Source organism: Phoca vitulina, unplaced genomic scaffold (assembly GCF_004348235.1).
Source record: "Phoca vitulina isolate PV1807 unplaced genomic scaffold, GSC_HSeal_1.0 scaffold10, whole genome shotgun sequence".
Classification (NCBI taxonomy): Eukaryota; Metazoa; Chordata; class Mammalia; order Carnivora; family Phocidae; genus Phoca; species Phoca vitulina.
The window spans coordinates 15,522,279-15,545,740 of record NW_022589713.1 but is presented as its reverse complement, the minus strand read 5'-3'; the positions used below and the strand labels follow the sequence as shown (position 1 = coordinate 15,545,740).

At 36.3% G+C, this 23,462-nt stretch overlaps 1 protein-coding gene across 9 annotated transcripts in view; it reads right to left on the bottom strand.

Moving 5' to 3' along the window:
* The window catches only part of TFDP2 (transcription factor Dp-2), a 172,636-nt gene that overhangs the window by 61,149 nt on the left and 88,025 nt on the right, over positions 1-23,462 (bottom strand). Inside the window, exon 3 of one of the 9 annotated variants that reach the window (XM_032408553.1) lies at positions 6,037-6,121. The exons of 7 other annotated variants lie outside the window; for them this stretch is intronic. In XM_032408553.1, coding sequence (XP_032264444.1) covers positions 6,037-6,067 — 31 coding nt within the window. In that variant the 5' untranslated portion in view covers positions 6,068-6,121. Of the gene's footprint in view, positions 1-5,611; positions 6,015-6,036; positions 6,122-23,462 lie in introns of those variants that run through there. One more of the 9 variants, XM_032408555.1, reaches the window with a different exon arrangement.

The following is a 23,462-nucleotide window of genomic DNA, read 5'->3' as shown; positions in this document are numbered from 1 at the left end:
CAGATAAGGACAGAAGATCTGAAATGCACGTACCCACATATCATAGGCATGGAAGAAAAGCCTAGCTGTTTTTGCAGCTGTCAGAACACACGACTTCTAGGATTTCCCCAAATGGACCACCTAACCAGCATCTTTCCATGAACCAAAGAAAGGCTTTCCATGAACCAAACCAAGAACTTGAAATGGCCATAACAAGAAACAGGCTCTTAGCCCTAAAGGCATACTCTTTTTTTTTTCCCTAAGGGCATACTCTTAAATGGGTCAATAAATCTTTCTGTCAGTCTTTCCTACATACTTTCCCTAGAGGATTAAATCTGTTCTCTTGGCTTTGATAAGCATTTTTACATGGAGGACACCTTTAAAAACAATTAGCTAGCTCCCTGTTTCCCTGGTATTTAAAACCATAAATGCCCTGGATTCTTCACTTTGAAAGGAGGAAAAAAAAACTTCTTTCTTCATCTTCCTGTATGCCAGAATTTAAACAGTGCCTCTTCATTTTTTAAATGAACTCCTTAATTCAAGCTCTGGTATCTGGAATATTATAGCTGTTTTCACTTAGTTCATCAAACCTCAAAACTAAAAGATCTTAGAAATCATTTAGTCCATTCTCACTAGGTTTTCTTTATAGGACCTTTTCCTTTCAATATTTTTAAAATGTCTGTCCAAAAATATGTCTCACCTACAGGTTTGATTCTATTGCTCTTTCTATTGGCTTCTTTATCTTTAGTTAAAACATGTCATTTTGTCCTTTTTCTATTATCTTGCTTAGTAAAGGAAACCTTTAAATCTTAACTTTCTCATTTCTCTTCTACCTGCTTAATTAGAATTTCCCATTTTTTGGAAAATGTATCTTCTGATTAATACTTGAATTATTTTACCATATGGCCTCAGACAACGTGGCTCTTCCAATCCTTCATAGCAATTCTTCCCAAATGTGCCTGGTCCTAAGATGTAAAGGGGGCGGGGGGTGGGGTGGGGAAGGAGTGTCCCTCTTATTCAAAATTCACATTCCTGGGCTCCACTCAACATCCACAGACTCAAAAACTAGGTGGGAATGCCTATTTTTAACAAGTGCCTCAGGTGATTCTTATGATCAGTCAAGACTGGGAAAGACTGCTTCAAGGTCCCTTTTTCTCTTTGTTCAAGTTAAGGAAGTAATGGAGTATAAGTAGATGCCATTACACTTATCTCTTTCCAAATTTTTAAAAAAGAAAAATGGGCTGAGTGACCCTTATTTCTTCAGTCTCTTGTTTTTACATGCTATTATCTTTTCAGTGTTGAGCCTACATTCAACCCCTACTTTCAGCACCATCACCACAGCCGATACACCCACCAGATGGCACACAGACACCATGTTCTTTCCTAGGAAGAGAGTGAGCGGAAGGGAGCACATTTTATCTCATGCCAACAGCCGCTGAATGGCTAGAGTAGATCAAGGCAGCTGGGCGCAACCACAGGGATCAGAATTTATGAGTATGAGAATACCCAAGTGCACTTAATTGGAAATCATCCTCATGAAGAAGCCCACAACCCCTCTAAGACGGTAACCTGCCCCAGAATGTGTTAACAAATAAATCATTTAAAATTTATAGTGAAGGGGCGCCTGGGTGTCTCAGTTGGTTAAGTGTCTGCCTTCGGTTCAGGTCATGATCCCGGGGTCCTGGGATCAAGCCCTGCATCAGGCTCCCTGCTCAGCCAGGAGCCGGCTTCTCCCTCTCCCTTTGCTGCTCCCCCTGCCTGTGCTCTCTCATGTGTGCACGCTCTCTCTCTCTCAAATAAATAAATAAAATCTTTAAAAAAAAATTTACGGTCAGGAGAGATATTTTTCTAATATTTATAAAAGATGACAATGACTGCAGACAGACCTACAATTTAAAAATTGCATTCTTAAAATAAATTTAAAACTTTAGGACACTTAAACTCAGAAAGACCAAAGACCACCCATGAATTATAGTTTCAAAGCAGTTCTTTTCCCTAGCAAATTAGAAAACGGGATCATTGAATTCCATAATACCATACTCAAAATTGCAATGATGAAGATTCTTTTTCAACAATATGTTCCATTTGAGAGCTATTATTGAAGCTACATCTAAATCATATTTTAAAGAGCAAGAAATCTTAAAGTTAGACATCAATATCAACAAAAATCTTTTAATTAAAATCTTACCCATTAAAAGATTTTTCAAAAAAAAAAAAAAAAAGATTCTGCAAACTCTTACACTTAAGTTCCCTGGGTCTACTTGACACACCGTAAGTGGTCAATTAGCAGTCTCTTCATTTTTCTGTCAGAGAAATTGCCAAGACAGTGACAAACTTTGTACCATAAATGATCAAAGTGCCAAAAACCAAGCCTCCTACTGATGGTCTCCAGCTTTAGAGTCAAGATCCAAAGGTTCATTTACAAATTGGTTGCTTCAAACTTGGTAGAAAGTAATGCTGTTATTACATGATAGGTTCCTGGATCCTTTCGCAAGAGTTAACTCATACTACAGTTAAAGCACAATATTCATACTATTTTATCTGCTCCTAAACAACAATGTAAAAGGTTTTCTTTTCAGAAAAATATAGGCATCAGGCAAATCTTCCCTCTGACCTCTACCTCAGAAATGAAGAGATTTTTAGGTTGCTGTTGTTTCTAGTCGCACACATATATATGAGGCAGAGAGAATGTCTACATTAGTCACTCTCTGGGTACTCTAACTTGGAAAACAATGAATAGGTAAGACTCAGATTCCCACAGACCTCAGTTTTGTGCTAAAGCGTTCATATATACAAGGCGAGAACTATAGGTACCCCACTCCGAAAGTCTTTCAGTATATTACTCTTAATTTGAAGGGTTAACACTCTCAAAGATTTCTGTATTGTTGTTGCTGATGCTATTAAATAACCCTGTCATGTCTACATTTATAATCATGACACACATTTTTGATAACTACAATCTAGGATTTTGTCATAGTTATATATCACATGTGGGGCCATCAACTTTTTTTAGGGCTATTTCTATATATACTTTGATCAAAATTGTAAAAAATTTTACTTTAGTCAGACCTATAGTTTGTAAATCCATTTTCTTTGGAGGGAATAGGGGAGAAGGAGAGAGAGAATCTTAAGCAGGCTCTATGCCCGATGCAGGGCTCCATCTCACAACCCTGAGATCATGACCTGAGCCAAAAGCAAGAGTCGGATGTTTAACTGACTGAGCCACCCAGGCGCCCCTATAAATCCATTTTAAACTCCATGTAAGTTATTTTACTTATCTTAGAAAGAAAAAAAACCCTCAACTGCTACCTATTGCTATTCCTTAAAAAAGCAAAATGTGTGAAGATCAATTTTAGAATCTTATTGTAATCTTAATTAAAACAATGATCTGAAAAGCTTCAAAATCTCTAAATTCTGTCATTATGTGAAGCAAAGAGAATTTTCAGGGAAGCCCACAGATCCCAGTTAAGAGCAAGAGAAATTTTTCTTGAATGTTGCTATCTTTTCCTGTCTTCTCTTTAGACCAATTAAACATTTAGAAAACCATTTAATACTTGCTCCTTACACAAATTTTGAACTATGGTTTACAGAATTTTTTTGGCTGTTATCTATTCTTACTAATTTTACAGTGCAGGGTATGGCGAATTTTTACTATGTGCCTTACATGTGAAAGATCTGGTGCTCAGCACTGGTTTTTCAAGAGCGAACTTTAAAGAAATGCATAAAGTTGTGATGTGTATAAATGCACACTATACAACAGCATAGAACTTCTCTTTGTTACTTGTAAAATGAAAGGTTTTTACTCGTTATGAATTCTACAAATTCAAAAACTATTTTTTTTTAAATTTTGACTGCTTTCATTACATGTGTATTGTTTCCAAGCTCTTCCTTTGCTACTTTTTTCAGCAAATAAACATTCTTCTCTGTCCATTAGCAGCCAATCCAAGCTTACTATTTTTCTTTTTAGAGGTTCATTTCAATTAAACTCAAAATATTTCTCTCACATTTCTTATTCAAAGATCTTTTTGGAATAAGTCTTATGCTTCTCACTGAAGATAAAAGGATCTCTCACACTATATGCAAATAATGTTTCATAATGAAATTTCATTTTGAGGCTTAGTACCTATTGTGCAATTACAAACTTTTGCAACCTAAGTATTCCTTATATATTTTATAATGGCTAGGCTTTTTTCCAAATATTCTGTAGGATTTAATGATCATTTTTTCCATAATTTACATGCACGAAAATTAACTTTCTCACATTTCCATTAATTACACATTAATTTTTTAAGATTAAAAAAAGCCTCTCCAAAAGGTATGTTACTCTACTGATTCTCAAAATCTAAGTATAAAGGAAAAAATTTTCAATGACTAAGTTTTATTTATTCCCTGATTAAGTCAGATTTATGACCTCCCCTCCCCATTCCAGCTACTGTGAATTTTGAATAAAACAACCTCAATTGTAACAGAAGAAACATCTGTTGCTTTTTTCTTCATCAGGGCTTTCCTAACTGAAAGAAAGGCTCTCTGCCTGACCTCCTCTCTCACTCCCCCTCCCCACCCACACTAAGTTCCGTAAAACTCTTTTTTTAAGTAAATGTATTATTTAAAATGTTACTGTATCTACTTAAAATGTCATAATTTATCTAGAAACATTCACTTCCTTATTAAGATTCAAAGAATGAGTAAATGTTATATACATCAAAAAACAAGAGATAGGTACTCTTGTAGAATATTAATTGTAACTGAAAGACAGACTTTCGAGAGTATACTTGAAGTGATCAACTCAATCAAGTTGTCACACATTCCAGGCTCACTTAGTATTATTTAGGGTTAAGCTTTTCTTCATAGGTTCCAGATTCATATAGGATCTTGCATGCTCTATTTTCTTTGCCAATCCAATACTAACATAATGGCAGTCACTACTCCAAGAGGCAGACACCAAATGGTGCCACCCACACTCTCACACTGTGCCTCATAATAAACCATAAAGCAGTGGAATGCACCGGCCCCTTTATGAGCAAACAATGCCTGAGCTTCATTAGAATACAGCTGACATTTTCAAAGCACAAATACTTTTAAGAAAAATGTACTAGGAAAAAAAGGAATGAAACAGCTATAAAAGCTGAAATATTTTTTTAACTGTCAGGTTTATTTCAAAGATCCTGAGGAAGCATATTTTGCTGTTGACAATTTAAAAGTTTTCATAAATAAAAAAAAATGTACAGTTAAGGGCAAAGCTTATTTTATTAACTACTGGAAAGAAATGAAAGTAAAAACTATCATTTGAATTGCATTCACAAGTAGTAACTATGAAGTACCTTCAAAATTATTCATTTCCTCAACTGCTTTCCTAGTTCTTGAATGAGGAAAACTGAGCTCTAGAATTATTTTCACATTTTAATGGATTTATATAAGTAACTGAGTGATAAACTAAGCTTACTCTACCCCTCCCCCCCTGCCCAACCCAACCCCCATACCCTGTAGTTTTCCTGTCTGCAACAAGCAAGGACGTCTTGAATTCAGCGTGCTCTTGGCTATTTATCAACTTAGTATTGCTGCTGCTGGAAGAATATAAAATAAACGTGGTAAAAACTCACCCAGCAGTAAGAAACAAAATGATCTCTCTTACCTGGTCTAAAGAAGCATGCCTCTCACTGCAGTACCAACAACACTCTACAGTCTTTGTTACCATTCAGTGGAAACTTGAGACTGTGTCAGACATAAGCAATCGAGCTCAGAAAAGCTCAATTTAAAATACTTCTCAATAAAACTAAAAAGATGCTCAAGAAAACCGTTTAGGTAACTAGCTTTCAAAAGACATATGAATACTGTCTAATGCAACAAAGATCATTCAAAAGAAACTGGAAGTGTAAGTCTTAAGAGACAAAGAGGCTTTTTAATGTGTAGAATCTTACTTTCTTATTAAATTAAAGGTTGTTTTAAAAATATGCTTAAAATAAAAGCGGTAAAATGATAAAAAAGGCTAACTCCAAGCTAAGACTTTTCCAAATATCACTTGAATTTTAACTAGCTAAAAAATAAGATTAAACTTACTCATGAAATCTGCATAATTCGAATTGTACATGTCAGGGTATTTGCTGGCTCCAAAGCAGTCACAAAGCAGGAGACCTTAATGCATCTTGAAAGCAGAGCAAAAGCACCATAAGTTTCAGGGGGGAAAAAAAAAAAGGAAAAGAAAAAGAAAAAAAATAATAATAAAAAGGAGGAGAAACTCTTGAAAAACTGGCTGGGGTTTTTCAACCTGTAATAACTGTCTAGCTCCTCTGGGAGGAAAAAAAAAAAAAAGTCCTGGTCCTGCCCCCTGAGATAGGAGGCTATGTTTCAATGCCAAAATGAATGACAGGCCCATTTCTGATATCAACAAAGAGCAGCTTAGTTGGGCTCGATTTTTTTTCACTTTCCCACACGGTTAGAAGTTCTAAATTTTTCAGGTTAGTATCTTTTTATCTAGGGTTAAGCACCTTTCTCCATTTTCTCAAGAGAACTTCATTATGTTGTCCTAGTTTTTTAAATGATTAATTAAAAATACATACCTAATCATCTTAGTTTTTCCTAGGCAAGAAGCTAAACAAAAGATGACCTCTGAAGTTCCTTTCCAAATCTATCTTTTGTAATATCAGATCACCATATGACTAATTATTAATATTAATAAGCTTTTCCTGCATCCTGATATGTGGGTACAAGGAGAAACTAAAAGTAGGTAACAAACATAAAAATAAGTAACTGAGATAAAATTTTCAACTAGCTAGATGTAAAAATAATTTACTAAAGTACATGTGTATGATTATACAAATTCAAAACAATAAACACTTCAATCAATGACTTATATTTACTGAATGCCTATTATGAGCCAAGCACTATTTGGGGCTCTGAGGATATAGCAGTGAACACAACAGACAAAAGCCAAACAAAAATCCTTGTCTTTAGTGAGCTTATTTGTTTATATTTCAGTTCCCTGAACGTAAAACTCTCCTAGATAGACTAAGATATCTCTTTCCTTTTTTGATTAGTTACCACCTAATCTGAAATAGTTCCCTCTGAAAGTATGTCTTGACAAAGCTTCAGGAGGGAAAAGATTTTGTATTTTCTTCAGTGTTGTATCGTCAGTGCCTATTAGACATTCAGATAGGTATATGTGAGTGAAATAGATCAAAGAGAGCTTTTTCTTAGTCAAACTTTTCTTTGCAAACAGACTATGTACCACCTATTACTTACATGCATAAGGGTGTTAACTTGGGTTACAATTATATAATAGCTTAAAATTGAAAAAACAACCTATATGGCCCTGTATCTTTTCAGATTCTAAAATCTGTTTTCACTATCAGATGTGAGGTCACTATATTTGGTTAAAATTCCATACATTGGGGAGCCTGGGTGGCTCCCTTGTTAAGCATCTGCCTTCAGCTCAGGTCATGATCCCAGGGTCCTGGGATGGAGCCCCGCGTGGGACTCCCTGCTCGGCGGGAAGCCTGCTTCTCCCTCCCACTCCCCCTGCTTGTGTTCCCTCTCTTGCTGTCTGTCAAATAAATAAATAAATAAATAAATAAATAAATAAATAAAATCTTTTAAAAAAATAAAATAAAATTCCATACACTAAGTTTTTGTGGACTATCAGATTTCAGAGGAGTTTGAATAAAAAAAGAATTTTGGAAATTACATGGCATCCCATCAGTTTTGTATATGTGGAAATAACTTTAAATTCCCCTGCTTCTCATCATTCTTGGTCGCCCTACCATAAATCACACACAGAAAATAAGTGCACACCTCTAACCTGTCAAATCAGTCAGAAGTGCTTGCATATGTCACCCAAGGCCAGAATATTCAGGGGCTAGATAGATATGGTCATGGTCACACCTATTCCAGTATAGTCTTTTTTTTTTTTTTTTTTTGACACAGAGAGAGAGAGAGAGAGCACAGGAACACAAGCAGGGGGAGTGGCAGAGGGAGAAGCAGGCTCCCCACTGAGCCAGGAGCCTGACTTGGGGCTTGATGCCAGCATCCTGGGATCATGACCTGAGCTAAAGGCAGACGCTTAACCGATTGAGCCACCCAGGCGCCCCTCTAGTACAGTCTTAAAACAAAAGGAAATTAAACTTGTCAGTACTCAGATACACTCATCATACTTATAAATAGCAGAGTATCACTCCTTCCCCGTCCCACCACCAGAGCTGGACAATGATTAGAAGTTCAAATATACACTATCTGGAATATTCACACATTCAATATGTGTTCTAACAAAAAATCTAACAGCAACCCAAGGTCAGGAAGACATGTGATGACTGAGGTCAAGAAATGGGTAAGATAAGGTGGGGCCAAAGCAAGATTTCATCAGGAATGGTTCCTACAGGAGCGATTTTTCTTCTCCCTAACCATCATTCATTCTTTCTTCAACAAATACTTATGGAGCACTTCTAATGTATCAGGCACTGAGCTAGGGAGCCAAGTGACCTGCTCCCTACTGTCTACCCCATAGATCTGACCTTAAGCCTACCCCTATTCTTCCATGTTTCCTTCTCCATGTTTGCCTTCCTTGCCAGTGCCCCTTCTCCATTTCCAAATTCTTCACTCACTAGCTTCTGTGTTCCTTTACAACTGTATTACACACTTTGGGGGACTTATGAGACTTCTTACTAGCATAACAAAATATATCTTGTGTATGTGCTCTCAAACAATTTCTCCTTAATCTTACTTAGAAAATCCACTTAACTATCATATTATTTACAACTACTGGTTATCTAGAAAACACCAAGGGGGGCTAGGCATTCATTCCCTCAGGTTTATCAGCTAATTTATTCAGACTGGAGTTTGCTATGCTTATTGGTAACGTGACCAAGTATTAACCACATTTTACAGGTACCTTTCTGATTCTATAGGCAGAAGTGATATTATGATAGCACAATCATAGTTGTTATTTGCCCATTCTTGTTAAAGTATCTGCCAGATCCATGTTGTGAGGGAATGGAAATTACCTATGCTAGTTTCCCATACTTACTCACATTTTGAAATAAAATGTCTAATCACCCTGATGAGAACTACATCTAAAGCAAAGGGTTCCTGCTACCACTTGCATGGGTAAGTGATAGTTTCTTAAATATATCATGCAGTAAAAAGTAACTTCACCTTCACTTGCTCCTCTTCTTCTTCCCACCTTTAAATACAGACATTTTTCAAGGATCTATCCTTGATGCTCATTTATTCAAGATTTATATTCCCTCTTTGAAGGGTATTATCTATTTCTATGGCTTTATCACCACTATATAGATGACCATGAAAATTTATACTTCTAGCCCTAGTCTTCTGTGTTCTGCTCTGCTCTAAACTCTTATTTACAATTGCCCACTGGACATCTCTGTCTCTACGTCCCACAATCTCAAGTCAATTTCTGCAGTACTGAGCTCAGTGTCTACCTTCCCAAACCAGCTCATCCTCCTATGTTCCCCATTCTCATTAAAGGCAAAAAAAAGAAAGTGATTTTCTATTCTTATTTCTTCCTCACCATTCAAATGCCCACATTGTTCCCAGTTTTTTTTTCCCCTAAAACACACAACATTCCCCTAGTTCAGAAACAAAAGAAATAAGAAATACAACTTCTGATGACCTCCTGATTACCCTATCAAAAATAGTGGTAGCCTTAAGCCACACATGGCTATTTAAATTCAAATTGATTAAAGTTAAATGAAACTAAAAACTTGATTTTCCAGTTGCACTAGACACATGTTAAGTCCTCAACAGCCACATATGGCTAACGGCTTGCAGATACAAAACACTTCATCATCACAGAAAGTTCTATTAAACATCTCTGGTCTAGGGCACTGGGTGGCTCAGTCAGTTAAGCGTCTGCCTTCGGCTCAGGTCATGATCCCAGGGTCCTGGGATGAAGTCCCACATCAGGCTCCCTGCTCAGCGGGAAGCCTGTTTCTCCCTCTCCCTCTGCCCCTCCCCCCTACTCTTTTCCTCTCTCTCAAATAAATCTTTTTTAAAAAATATGGTCTCTAGTCTAGACAGTAACAGCAAACTACTTAAAACAGTAGTCTATATTCTCCTCAGTTTGGCCCCTTACCCTCTACCTTAAAAGGTATCGAACCTTATTTTCTCCCTAAAACTCAACCACAACAAAAATCCAAACAACCTGATTTAAAAATGGGCAAAGGACTTGAATAGACATTTCTCCAAAGAAAATATACAAATGGCCAATATGCACATGAAAGGATTTCAACATCACTAATCTTTAGGGAAATGCAAATTAAAACTATAATGAGATCACCTTATAACCATTAGGATGACTAATATCAAAACAACAGAAAATAAGTGTTGATGAGAATGTGGAGAAACTATAATCTTTGTGCACTGTTGATGCAATGTAAAACGGTACAGCTACTATGGAAATCAGAATGTTGACTCCTCAAAAAATTAAAAATACAATTACCATATGATTCTGCTGGGTCAGCTCCACTTCTAGGTATATAACCAAAAGAATTGAAAGCAGGGTCTTATAGGGATATTTATACTTCCACGTTCATAGCAGCATTACTGGCAACAGCTAAAACACAGAAGCAACCCCTGTGTCTACTGATGGTAAATGATAAGCAAAATGTAATAAATACATGCAATGGAATATTATTCAACCTTAAAAAGGAAGAAAATTCTGAGACATGCTACAATACAGATGAACCTTAAGGACAGTATGCTACATCACAAGAGACACTGTATGATTCTACTTATATGACTACTTAAGAGTAGTCAAAATCATAGAGACATAAAGTAGAATGGTGGTTGTCAGGGGCTAGGGGAGGGGAAAATGGGAGATATTATTTAATGGATACAGAGTTCCAGTTTTACAAGATGAAAAATGATGGAGATGGATGATATGATGGTTGCACAGCACTATGAATGTATTCTGTATCACTGAATGTATATTTAAAAATGACCAGGATGATATTTTATGTTATGTATATTTTACCATAATAAAAAAAAATTGAAAAAACAAAACAAAAACTGATGTAGGAGTGAGAACAGAGGGTATGTGGGAAATCTGTACCTTCCACTTAATTTTACTATGAACTTAAAACTTTGCTGACAAAATAAAGTCTACTTTTTAAAAAAGCACATATAACAGCCTTATCCAAAATGTCTTTTCTTCTCTTCTTTACCTCCTTAGTCCACCCACTCCTCCGCATCCATTATAGTTCCACCTCTATTACAAGAGCTCCTCTTTCTTCCTGAATCTAACCTAACCTCCTACCTGTATATTCTTACATAAAATACATTAAAATATCAAGACCAGTACAGCTAAGATCAATGTGTTATAAGAATAATTTTGGTACAGGGGCGCCTGGGTGGCTCAGTTGGTTAAGCGACTGCCTTCGGCTCAGGTCATGATCCTGGAGTCCCGGGATCGAGTCCCGCATCGGGCTCCCTGCTCAGCGGGGAGTCTGCTTCTCCCTCTGATCCTCCCCCTCTCATGCTCTCGGTCTCCCATTCTCTCTCTCAGATAAATAAATAAAAAATCTTTAAAAAAAAAAAAAAAAAAGAGTAATTTTGGTACAATCTAAGTCATAACAATTAAATTACATGATAAATTCTTAATGAGATGTTGTCAAAGCTGCAAAATTAAGTTAGTTCATTCAATCTACACATATTTACTAACTGTTTACAACATGCCAACCTTAAGTAGGGGACCTAAAAATACACGGGAGAAGAAAAATTATAATCCCTCGCCTCAGGAAGTTACAGTCTAATGGAGGAAATGCTATAAGCAAGCAAACAAATACAAAAACACCAACTGTGTCCATTGCTAGGGAAGAAACTAGTGGCATCAAAGAGCTGGCAAGGGGTATTCCATGTGAGCCCTTTACACAAGGTGCTCTAGGAAGATCTCTCTGAAGCCAGTGATATTTAAGCTGCAACCTGGAAGATGAGGTGTCAGCAAGGTAAAAGCAGGAAGAACATTCCAGGCAACACAGAAATGTGAAAAGGCTCACATAACACCCATAACCTTAAAAGTAAAGCAAATAAATGGAAACTGAGGAAGTCAAATAAAATACACATGAGGAAATGGCTTTAGGGAAAAAAAATAATTTACTAATTTTTGTTATTTACACAAAATAGTAGAAGGAACCCATTTCTTATTTTCTTATTTGAGGCTACAGCAAAGAACATGGGGAATGAATCAGGATCATGGATGCCATTCTGAGCAGAAGTCTAAAAAGGAACACCAGGATTATCAGACCTCAACAAATATTCTCTGAACACAATCATGAATGCACAATATTCCACTGTACACGTCATATTTTATTTCCCTATAAGTGGGTATTTACAGTCTCCATATTTTGCCATTATAAATAACTATGTAAAAATTATGTAGTAAACACTTCTACACTCAAATCTTCTTTTTCTTTTTTAAGATTTTATTGATTTATTTACTTGAGAGAGAGAGAGCGAGCAGGGGGAGGAGCAGAAGGAGAGGGACAAGCAGACTCTGCCCTGAGTGCAGAACCCCATGTGAGGCTCGATCCCATGACTTTGAGATCATGACCTGAGCCAAAATCAAGAGTCAAAATCAACCGATTAAGCCACCCAGGTGTCCCTCTCTTATTCTTTTCTAATGACAAACTCCAAGAAGGGTTTTGGTAGGTGAAAGAGTATCAACTGCTTTAAGGAGTTTGATGTGTATTACCAATTTGCTTCCCAGAGGACTTATACTGATTCACACTTCAAAGGGAAGTAGATTTAAAGAATAAGAGGTAGATAAGAAGAATAAATAAAAGTATACAGGAGGAAATGAAAATCATCCACCATTCAAATACCCAGAAATGATTATAATGAATATTTTACATACATATATCAAGTCTTTTTCTATGCCACATATTTTTCCTTTTCCAAAAAAAGCAGGGGGAGGGATCATGCTGTACATGCTGGTTTAACTTTTTGAACTTAATAAATTTAGTTTATAACACCTACACAATACCATCATATATTAGTGTCACAAAACTCAGTTATTTATCACACTGCTTCCAAATGGTCATTCTCATCAACAATGCTGTGAACATTCTTTGCTAAAATCTTCCCACAGGTCTTCCTTTAATGAGGATAAATCCGCAGAAGAGAAAATGCTGAGTCAGAGTTTGTGTATTTTAAAGATTTTTGATAGCACTGAGCAAATTATCCTCCAGAGAGGTTGTATCATTCTGAGTTCCCAGACTGGCCCCTACCAACCCCAAATTAGGTATTAACAACAACACAACAACAACAAAACAACAAAATCTTTGCTCTACTGATTGGCAAACATTGGCTTTTGCTATTTAAATTTGCATTTTGATACATATTCGTATTTTTATTTTCCATTTGCATTTCTTTTGTGAATTTCCCATGCTACATTTTTTCTTGTAATGCCAATATTTAATTTATTTATTTGTATTACATTTAGTTATGTTTATTATGTGAAGTTTCTCAGATCTGCCTTGTTTTTGATGACCTTGACAGTTTTGAGAAATATGGTCTGGTATTCTGCAGAATGCCACTCATTATGGGTTTGTCTGATTTTTTTCTCAGAGTTAGGAATTATTGGGAGGAAGATCTCATCACATCATATCAAGGGTACCAGCTATCAACATGACTTATGACTGATAAAGTTACCTTGAGGATCAATTGGCCAGGGCTATTTTTTCAGGTTTTTCTACTGTAAAGTTACTCTCCCACCTCTAGCCTGTGTTTCCATAAGCTACAATTTGGAAGCACCACACTGAGTGCAGCCCACACTCATGGTGGGGTTGGAGGGTTTATGCTCTACCTCCTTGAGGGAGAAGTGTCTAAATTGGTGCCTTAATAAATTACTTGGAATTCTGTATGGAGACTTGTCTCTTCTCCCTCATTTATTCAGTAACTATTTATATGAGTATGTGCTCATGTATTTTCATTTTATACTTAAAGTTAAAATCCAACATTACATTATTTATTTTGTTGCTCAAAAGGCTCCAGTTTTGGCCACTGGGATCTTTTTCAGGTTGGCTCCTATGTTGGTTTGGCATAATCCACCTTTTTTTTTTTAATACTTCCTTACTTTCTGGTATTATAAAATACTCCAGCTTCATCTTGTGTATTTCCTGCCCCAAACCTACATTAGCTGTTTTTCTAAGGAGTCTTGGATCTTTTTATTGGAGAATAGTATTAGAAACCAAGATCTGGGTGGTGGGTGACACTACTGGTTTTTACAAACTCTAATAAGATTTGATTGAAATGGCATTATGTAATTTTTATTTGATTTGAAAAGAACTGTCAACTTTTTTTTTTTTTTTTAAGATTTTATTTATTTGACAGAGAGAGACACAGCGAGAGAGGGAACACAAGCAGGGGGAGTGGGAGAGGGAGAAGCAGGCTTCCTGTGGAGCGGGGAGCCCGATGCAGGGCTCAATCCCAGGACCCTGGGACCATGGCCTGAGCCGAAGGCAGACGCTTAACAACTGAGCCACCCAGGCGCCCAGAACTGTCAACTTTAAAATACTTATTTTTCTCTTTCAGGAATACAGAATTACTTTCATATATTGAGTTATCCTTTATGTTTCTTAGTACATAGTAAAATAATTGCTTTTTCTGTATATCACAGCAACAATAATAATTTAAATATCACTTGATATTTCCTCCATCTGCTAATACAAATCTTCCAGACCTTACAGAGTCTCCAACAGCCTACAGGGATTTCCGCAAGCCTTTAGAGGAGTGATCCTTAGCCTTGGCTGCACATTACAATCAACTGGGAAACTTATATCCAAGTCACACTTCAAACCAACTCCATCTGAATCACTGAGGGTGAGACCAAGGCATAAGTATTCTGTAAAGGTATCAGGTGATTCCAGTGTGTATCTAAGCTAAGAAACACCACTCTAGTCTTCTACGTGACTTCATTAGAAGCTCATTCCCAGTTAAGTACTGCTGAGTAATGCTGCCTCCTCTAGGAACAGATCACCTCCCCCTTCCTCTGCGGAAACACTGGCAGTCCATGAGATGCCAAAGCTTCAAGTTTTGCCTTTTCTGAAAAATACTTTGCTCCCTTACTATGTTATATTACCCTATAAGAGATATGCATAAGAGGCAGCACTGCTAGTGACCTTAATGAGAAATTATTATTAAATTAAATTATATCTTAAAAGATAATTGTTTTGTTGTTTTCATAAAAACTTACACCTACCCTATTCTCATAGGATTCACACATGATTCAAATAGGTCTGGCCATAAGACAAACCCTACTACCATCATGCAATATTAAGAATCATTTCCCCTTTCTAAACACCAAGATTTTTCCTAAAGGTTCAGCCTCTTTCTTCCCCTGAGATACAATGAACATAATCATAGCAACATTAGAACTCAAACCCTGCTCAACTCCTGACTGACTCGATCCCATGGACAAATAGCCTAACAAAAGAAATGCGCCCATTTCCAGGTATAATCAATCTCTACTGTTCTTGTATACAAAATGTGTGGCATTAAAATTGTAACACACATACAAAAGAGGGTAAAAAAACCTACTGCAAGAGCTAAAGTAATCAATAGAAATAGACTGATATATGACCCAGATTTTGGAACTATCAGATAGGGACTTTAAAAACTATTTCAACTTTTTCATTATTAGACTGGAGGAAAATTTCTTCCTATCTTTAATCACTTTATTTTTTTTTTTAAGATTGTATTTATTTATTTGACAGAGAGAGACAGTGAGAGAATGAACACAAGCAGGGGGAGTGCGAGAGGGAGAAGCAGGCTCCCCATGGAGCAGGGAGCCCAATGCAGGGCTCAATCCCAAGACCCTGTGATCATGACCTGAGCCGAAGGCAGACGCTTAACGACTGAGCCACCCAGGCACCCCAGTCTTTAATCACTTTAAAAGATAACTAAGAATCTAAACCAAAACACTTACAATATATTATAGGGTTTATAATTACGTAAAAACAAAATGTATGCTAACAGTGCATAAAAGATAAGAGAGCAGAAAAGGAAGTATATATGTATGGTATAACATTCCTTGAAAGTAGACTGTGATAACTTAAAGATATACTCTGCAAACTCTAGAACACTAAATATAAAAGACTTAAAAAGAGGTATAATAAATCAGCATAATTCCCATAAGATGGAATCACAAGAAAAATATCCAATTTATCCAAAATAAATCAAGAAAAAGTAAGAAAAGGAATAGAGAACAGATGGGACATATAGAAAAAAAAAAAACATAGCAATATGGCAGATTCAAATCCAACATCTCAATAATTACATTAATTGTAAATTATCTAGAGACCCTAATTAAAATTCAGAGATTCCTAGAACAAGGACTGTTACCAGGGATAAACACAGGTATTACATAATGATAAAAGAAAACATCACAAAATAACAAAACAACACAATAACAATCCTAACTGTGCATGTACCCAACAAAAGAGTTTCAAATATGTAAGAAAAAGTGACAACTCAAAGGAGAAATGGAAAAGGCACTATTATAATTGGAGACCAACATTCCTTTCTCAGTAATCAACAGAACAAGTAGACACATAGACACAGAAAATCTGAACACTAGCAATCAACTTGACATCATTAATATTTATAGAACACTCCATTCAACATCAGCAAAATCCAGTCTTCTCAGTGCACTTGGAACATTAACTAAGATAGGCCATAGGACAGATCTTGAAACAAACTGTAAAACAATTTAAATAACCTCCAAAGGATGGTCTCTGATCACAGCGGAATTAAACTAGAAATCAGTAACAGAAAGATTTCTGGAAAATTCCCAAATATTAAACAACACATTTCCAAATTCACTGAAAGCTACAAACTACCAGAGCTCACTCAAGAAAAAAACAGACAACCTGAATAGCCCTATACCTATTACAGATATTGAATTCCCAGTTTCTACCCTCCTCACAAAGAAAACTCCAGGCCCAAATGTCTTCAATAGCAATTTCTACTGAATATTTATGGAATAACTAATCTAACATTATAAAAATTCTTCCAGAAAGTAGAATAGAAAACATTTTCTAAGTCATTTGATAAGGCTGGCACTAACCTGATACAAAACCAAACAAAGAAATCACAAGATAATTCCAAACCAATATCCTGCTTGAACACAGTCGCAAAAAACCCGTTAATTAACTAGCCTTAAAAAAGAATGAAATTCTGATACATGCTACAATATGGGTAAATCTTGAAAATATTATGCTAAGTGCAATAGGCCTGACAAAAGGATCAATAATGTATGTCTCCACTTACATAAGGAAGGTACCTAGAATAATCAAATTCATAAAGACAAAAAATGAGAACAATGGTTACCAGCAGCTAGAGAAGAGGGAATATGGAATTATTATTTAATGGGTACAGAGTTTCTGTTTGGGATGAAGAAAAAATTGGGAGATGGATAGTGGTGATGGTTGCACAACAATATGAATGTACTCAAAGCCATCAAATTACACACTTGAAAATGGCTAAGATAGTGAATTTTATGTTATGTATATGTTACCACCATAAAAAAGATCTTTAACAAAATGTTAGCAAACTTGATACAGCAATAGATAAAAAAGGGTATTACATTATGAGCAAATGGTGTCTATCCAAAGAACGCTGGCTGGCACAGATAATCCAAAAGAATCTATAAAAAAGCTAGCAAAAGTAATAAATTTTAGTAAACTAATGATTTAGGAAGGTTGCAGGGCTCAAAATATACAACATACAACAAAATCAAGAAAGAGTAAACCTGACTTTAAAAAACAAAGCAACAGAAAACCAAATAAATAACAGTGGTGCCAGTGGACCTTCTTATCTTGTTCCTGTTTTGTTTTTTTTTTAAAGATTTTATTTATTTATTTTAGAGAGAGAGAGAGAGAGCACAAGCAGGGGGAGCAGCAGAAAGGGAGAAGCAGGCTCTCTGCTGAGCAGGGAACCTGACGTGGGGCTCAATCCCAGGACCCTGGGATCACAACCTGAGCCAAAGGCAGACGCTTAACCGACTGAGCCACCCAAGGCGCCCCTCTTGTTCCTGTTTTAAATGGGAATGTGTGTTTCTAATGTAAATGTTTTAAACATGATACTGGCTAATAACTTAAAGATGGACTTTTAGAAAATACATTTCAAAGTATCTTTTAATTCCTACTTCATAGAAAGATTTTAAAAAAGTGACCAAATTTTTAAAAATGTAGCCCATAAAGTATTTCAGACAAAAATATGGTTCCTCTTGATCTACCTATATAAATGTATTATTGGTAATTTCTTATTATTAAATCAAGCATCTTTACTTTCTTGAAACAAATTCTACATGGTTCATGGTACACAGTTCTCTTATTATAATGTCAATTTTATTTGCTAATAATTTGGTTTTTTGCTTTTATAGTTGTGTGACTGGTTTGTAACTTTCTGTACTGTTAAATTTTATTATATGAGTTAAATTAGTTTTGTTTCATGTACTGAAAGCCTTTGGTATTATACTCTGCATGTTTTACTGCCTGAATTATCTATTCATAGAAATAGGAAAAAAGCTTGCCCATAAGACTATGAAGAGAAAAGTCTTCTCCCCCCGCCAAAGATTTATTTATTTGAGAGAGAGAGAGAGAGAGAGAGAGAGCATGAGGGAGCGGGAGGGGCAGAGGAAGAGGAACAAGCAGACTCCCCGCTGAGCCCGATGCAGGGCTCTATGCCAGAACCCTGAGATAGTGACCTGAGCCGAAGGTGTATGCTCAACTGACTGAGCCACCTATGCACCCCGAGAAGAGTCTTTTTCAAAGTAATTTTTGGGGACAATATTTCCATTTCTTTCAACATATTAGACTTCAAGTTTTCTACTTTTAAAAATAATCAATTTGGGGGGCACCTGCCTGGCTCAGTCAATACAGCATGTGATTCTTGATTTCGGGATTGTGAGTTCATACTCCACATTGGGAGTAGCGCTTACCTAAAAAAAATAAATAAAACAGACTTAAAAAAAAAAAGATTAACATAATCAATTTGGTAATTTATATCCCCCCTGCAAATAATATCTTTCATCAGTATTTTCAAATTCCTTAACATAATTGCTGTATGTAATCTGATAATTTTTTTAAAATTCTATATACAAATTCCTCTAATGTTCCAACATTTTGCTAAATGATGTCCTAGAGTTTATTATGGCCAATCTACCTGGACTTTTCAGTTTTACCACTTTTCTATCTTCTGATTTTTGTTTTTATTTTTATATATTCCTCCTCTTGCTAACCTTTGCCTAACTTTGGGAGGTGAATTCATTGTTTCATTCCATTTTATTTTTAATTTTTTAAGGTCTATTTATTTATTTTTAGTAATCTCTACATCCAATGTGAGGCTCAAACTTAAGATCCCAAGATCAAGAGTTGCATGTTCTTCGGACTGAGCCAGGCATGTACCCCTCATTCCATTTTTAAATTACAAAAGCACATATACAACTTTGGCTGCATCCCACATATATGTGTATGTGCGTATATAGATAAAATTATAATTTCTTATTATTTTTAATAGTTGTTGCAGTTTAGGTTTCTGCTTGGATTTAATAGTTGTTTGGGAAGAGAACTGCCAGATGGACTTTATTCATTAATTTCAAATTTTATTGCATTGTGGCCAGATACAATGGTCTATCAAATTTCTGCTTCATAGACTACATTGTTATTTTTGTTTTTTAGTATGGTGACCATCTTTAAATGTTCCATGAATGCTTGAGGAGAAGGGTTATTCTCTTTTTGTAATGTACCCAGTGTCAGAGTTGAATTAATGTGAGGAGGGTATTCATTCAGCGGGGTGGCAGAGATGGGAACTTGGTTATATATGGGAGATTAATCACATAAGTAAACACATAGAGGATAATGGGAGCCAGGACTTCTAGGAGACTGTTTAGCTTTGTAAGCAACTACCACACCGTCTTCCAAAGTGCCTGCATCATTTTGCATTTTCCATAATGACGAATGGGTGTCCCTGTTGCTCCACATCCTTGTCAACAATTTGATATTGTCATCTTTTTGGATTTTAGCCATTCTAAAAGGAATATAGTGCCATTTTACTGTTGTTTTAACTTGCAATTCCTTAATGACATATGATACTAAGTATCTTTTCATTTTTTATTTGCCTTTTTTTTAAAAAGATTTTATTGATTTGAGAGGAGAGAGACAGTGTGCATGCATGCGCGTAAGCGAGCACGAGCAGTGGGGGATGGGCAGAGGAAGAGGGAGAAGCAGACTCCCCACTGCGCAGGGAGCCCGATGCAGGGCTTGATCCCAGGACCCCAAGATCATGACCTGAGCCAAAGGCAGATGCTTAATTGACTGAGCCACCCAAGCACTTCTTATTTGTCTTCTGTATACATCCTTTGGTGAGGTGTCTGTTTACTTTTTAACTCAGCTGTCTGTTTTCTTATTGTTGTTGAAGACAATTGTTACTATTCTTTTTATATTTTGGATACCAGTCTAGGTAGTAAAGAATTTCTTACCCAAAGATAAGTCTGGCTTTTGCCCTTAGTTCCCGGGAGGTAATCTGTAAGTCCTTGTAATGTCTTACCTGATAAAAGTGTCTTGAACAATATGATTTAGGGTGCAGGCTTTGAGCCACAACAACAATGAGATTTAGGACGGGGGCATTTGGGTCACATCAGTTGACCTACTGAGGGACTGGAGACTTAGCCAGCCACATGAGCTGCTAGTCAGATTTCTGTGACTGAACCCCAATAAAGACTCCAGATACCAAAGACCATGTGAGCTTCTCTGGTTGGCAATACTCTGTGCAAGCTGTTAAACATCAAGACTGGGAAAGTAACACTGTCCATGTCTCCATAGGAAGACAAGTGGAAACTCCACATTTGGTACTCTTCTTGACTCTGGCCTATGTGTCTTTTCACTTGACTGATTTTAATCTGTATTCTTTAGCTGTAATAAAACATAACCATGAGTATAATAGCTTTCAAGGAATTCTGTGAGTCCTTTTCAACCTATAAAACCTAAAGGTAATTTTGGAGACCCCTGAACTTGCAACTGAAGTCAGACGTAAGGGTAGCCTTTTGTGTACTGCTCTCTAACTTTGTAATTGGCTAACATAACTTTATCAGATATGTGTTTTGCTGTCGTATCTAAAAAGGCATTACCAAACCCAAGCTCACCTAGGATTTTCTCCTGTTTTTCTTCTAGATGTTTTAACTTTTTTGTTTTACATTTAAGTCTATGAATCATTTTGAGTTAACCTTTGTGAAAGGTGTAAGGTCTGTGTATAGGTTCATTTTTTTGTATGTAAACTTTAATTGTTCCAGCCTCATTTACCAAAAAGACTCTCCTTTCTCCATTGAATTGTCTTTCCACCTTTGTCAAAGATCACTTGACTGTATTTCTGGGCTCTATTCTGGTCTATTCTTGCACAAACACTATACTGTCTTGATTACTGTAGCTGTATGGTTAGCATCAAAAATCAGGTAATGTGAAAGAGCCAAGATGTCCATCGACAGATGAATGGATAAAGAGGATGTAGTATATATATACAATGGAATATTATGCAGCCATCAAAACAAAAAAAACAAAACAAAAACGAAATCTTGCCATTTGCAACCATCTGGATGGAACTAGAGGGTATTATGCTAAGTGAAATAAGTCAATCAGAGAAAGATATGTATCAAATGATCTCACTGATATGAGGAATTCTTAATCTCAGGAAACAAACTGAGGGTTGCTGGAGTGGTGGGGGGTGGGTTAGCCTGGTGATGGGTATTAAAGAGGGCACGTATTGAATGGAGCACTGGGTGTTATACGCAAACAATGAATCATGGAACACTACATCAAAAACTAATGATGTAATGTATGGTGATTAACATAACATAATAAAATAAAATTTAAAAAAAATCAGGTAATTTAAGTCTTAGATATCATCTTTTTTTGACCCAACTTGAGTCTCTTTTAATGTGTATGTTAATATACTCATTTTTATTCTAATTACTGATAAGGTGGTCTTACATTCTCTCACTCTTTATTATTCTTCCTACTCTTTAATATCAGCTCCTTTAGTTCTGTCCTTTGCTAATAACACTGCAGACATTTTCTTTTTCCTAATAACACCATAAATATTTTTCCATTGTCTTTTGCTATTTAGTAGCAAACAGAAACTCTTTGATTAGTTTTATTTACAGCTTCTGTAGCAGTCTCCTTTTCACCTCTGTCTGGATGCTTACAGTGTATCTTTTAAACCTCAAACTTTTCAACCTGATGTATCTAGTACTCACGTATCACTGAAATCCTTTAAACTATAAACTTAGGTTTTCTTAAGTTCAAGGATGTTGTCTTCTATTTCACCTTTGATTATTGCTTCTCTTCTATTTATTATTCTTTTCTTTAGGAATATTATTTATCTATACATTGAATCTTTATTCTTTGCACATTTCATTTGCATCTTTTTGATCCTTTTCTACTGTTACATTTCAGAAGGCATCCTCTAACTTCTCTTCCACATCACTGACTTGATTTTCAACACTATCTTTTGACCCCTTCACTGTGAATTTTAATAGTAATACTTAATTTCAATATCTTTTTTAAAAGATTTTTTAAAAAGATTTTTAAAAAGATTTATTTATTTGAGAGAGAGTGTGTGCATGCGGGGAGGAGGGGGAGAGGGAGAGAGAGAATCTCAAGCAGACTCCCCACTGAGCCTGGAGCCCGAAGCAGGGCTCCATCTCACAACCTTGAGATCATGACCTGAGCCGAAACTGAGTCGGATGCTCAACCGACTGAGCCACCCAGATGCCCCTGATATCTTCATGAATTTTGATGAGTCTTGAAGAATTTCAAAATGCAGAAAAGTACAAAAAGTGATTCAAGATCCTTTGTAATCATCTTTATTTCCTCTAGCACCAGGGCCCTGGAGTCGGTCTATATGGATTCAAATATGAGACTTCCTTCTTAGTTGTGTGATCTTGGGGAATTAATTTAAAGTATTTCAATTTCCTTCAGAATAATCATTTAATTAGATTTAATTAGCTAATTCACGAGTGGGTATTTATTTATTTATTTGAGAGGGAGAGAGATAGCATAAGCAGGGGGTGGGGCAGGGGGGAGAGAGAGAGAGAATCTTTTTTTTTTTTAAAGATTTTATTTATTTATTTGACAGACAGAGACGCAGCGAGAAAGGGAACACAAGCAGAGGGAGTGGGAGAGGGAGAAGCAGGCTTCCCGCAGAGCAGAGAGCCCCCTGGGATCAATCCCAGGGCCCTGCAGAAGGCAAACACTTAACAACTGAGCCACCCAGGCACCCCGAGAGAGAGAGAATCTTAAGCAGACTCCATGCCCAGCACGGAGCCTGACTCAGGGCTTGATCTCACGACCCTGAGATCACGACCTGAGCTGAAATCAAGAACTGGACACTTAACCAACTGAGCCACCCAGGCGCCCCATGAGTGGTTTTAATACAGTATCTATTACTCAAAAATAGTTAGCTATTATTAGTATAAGCTT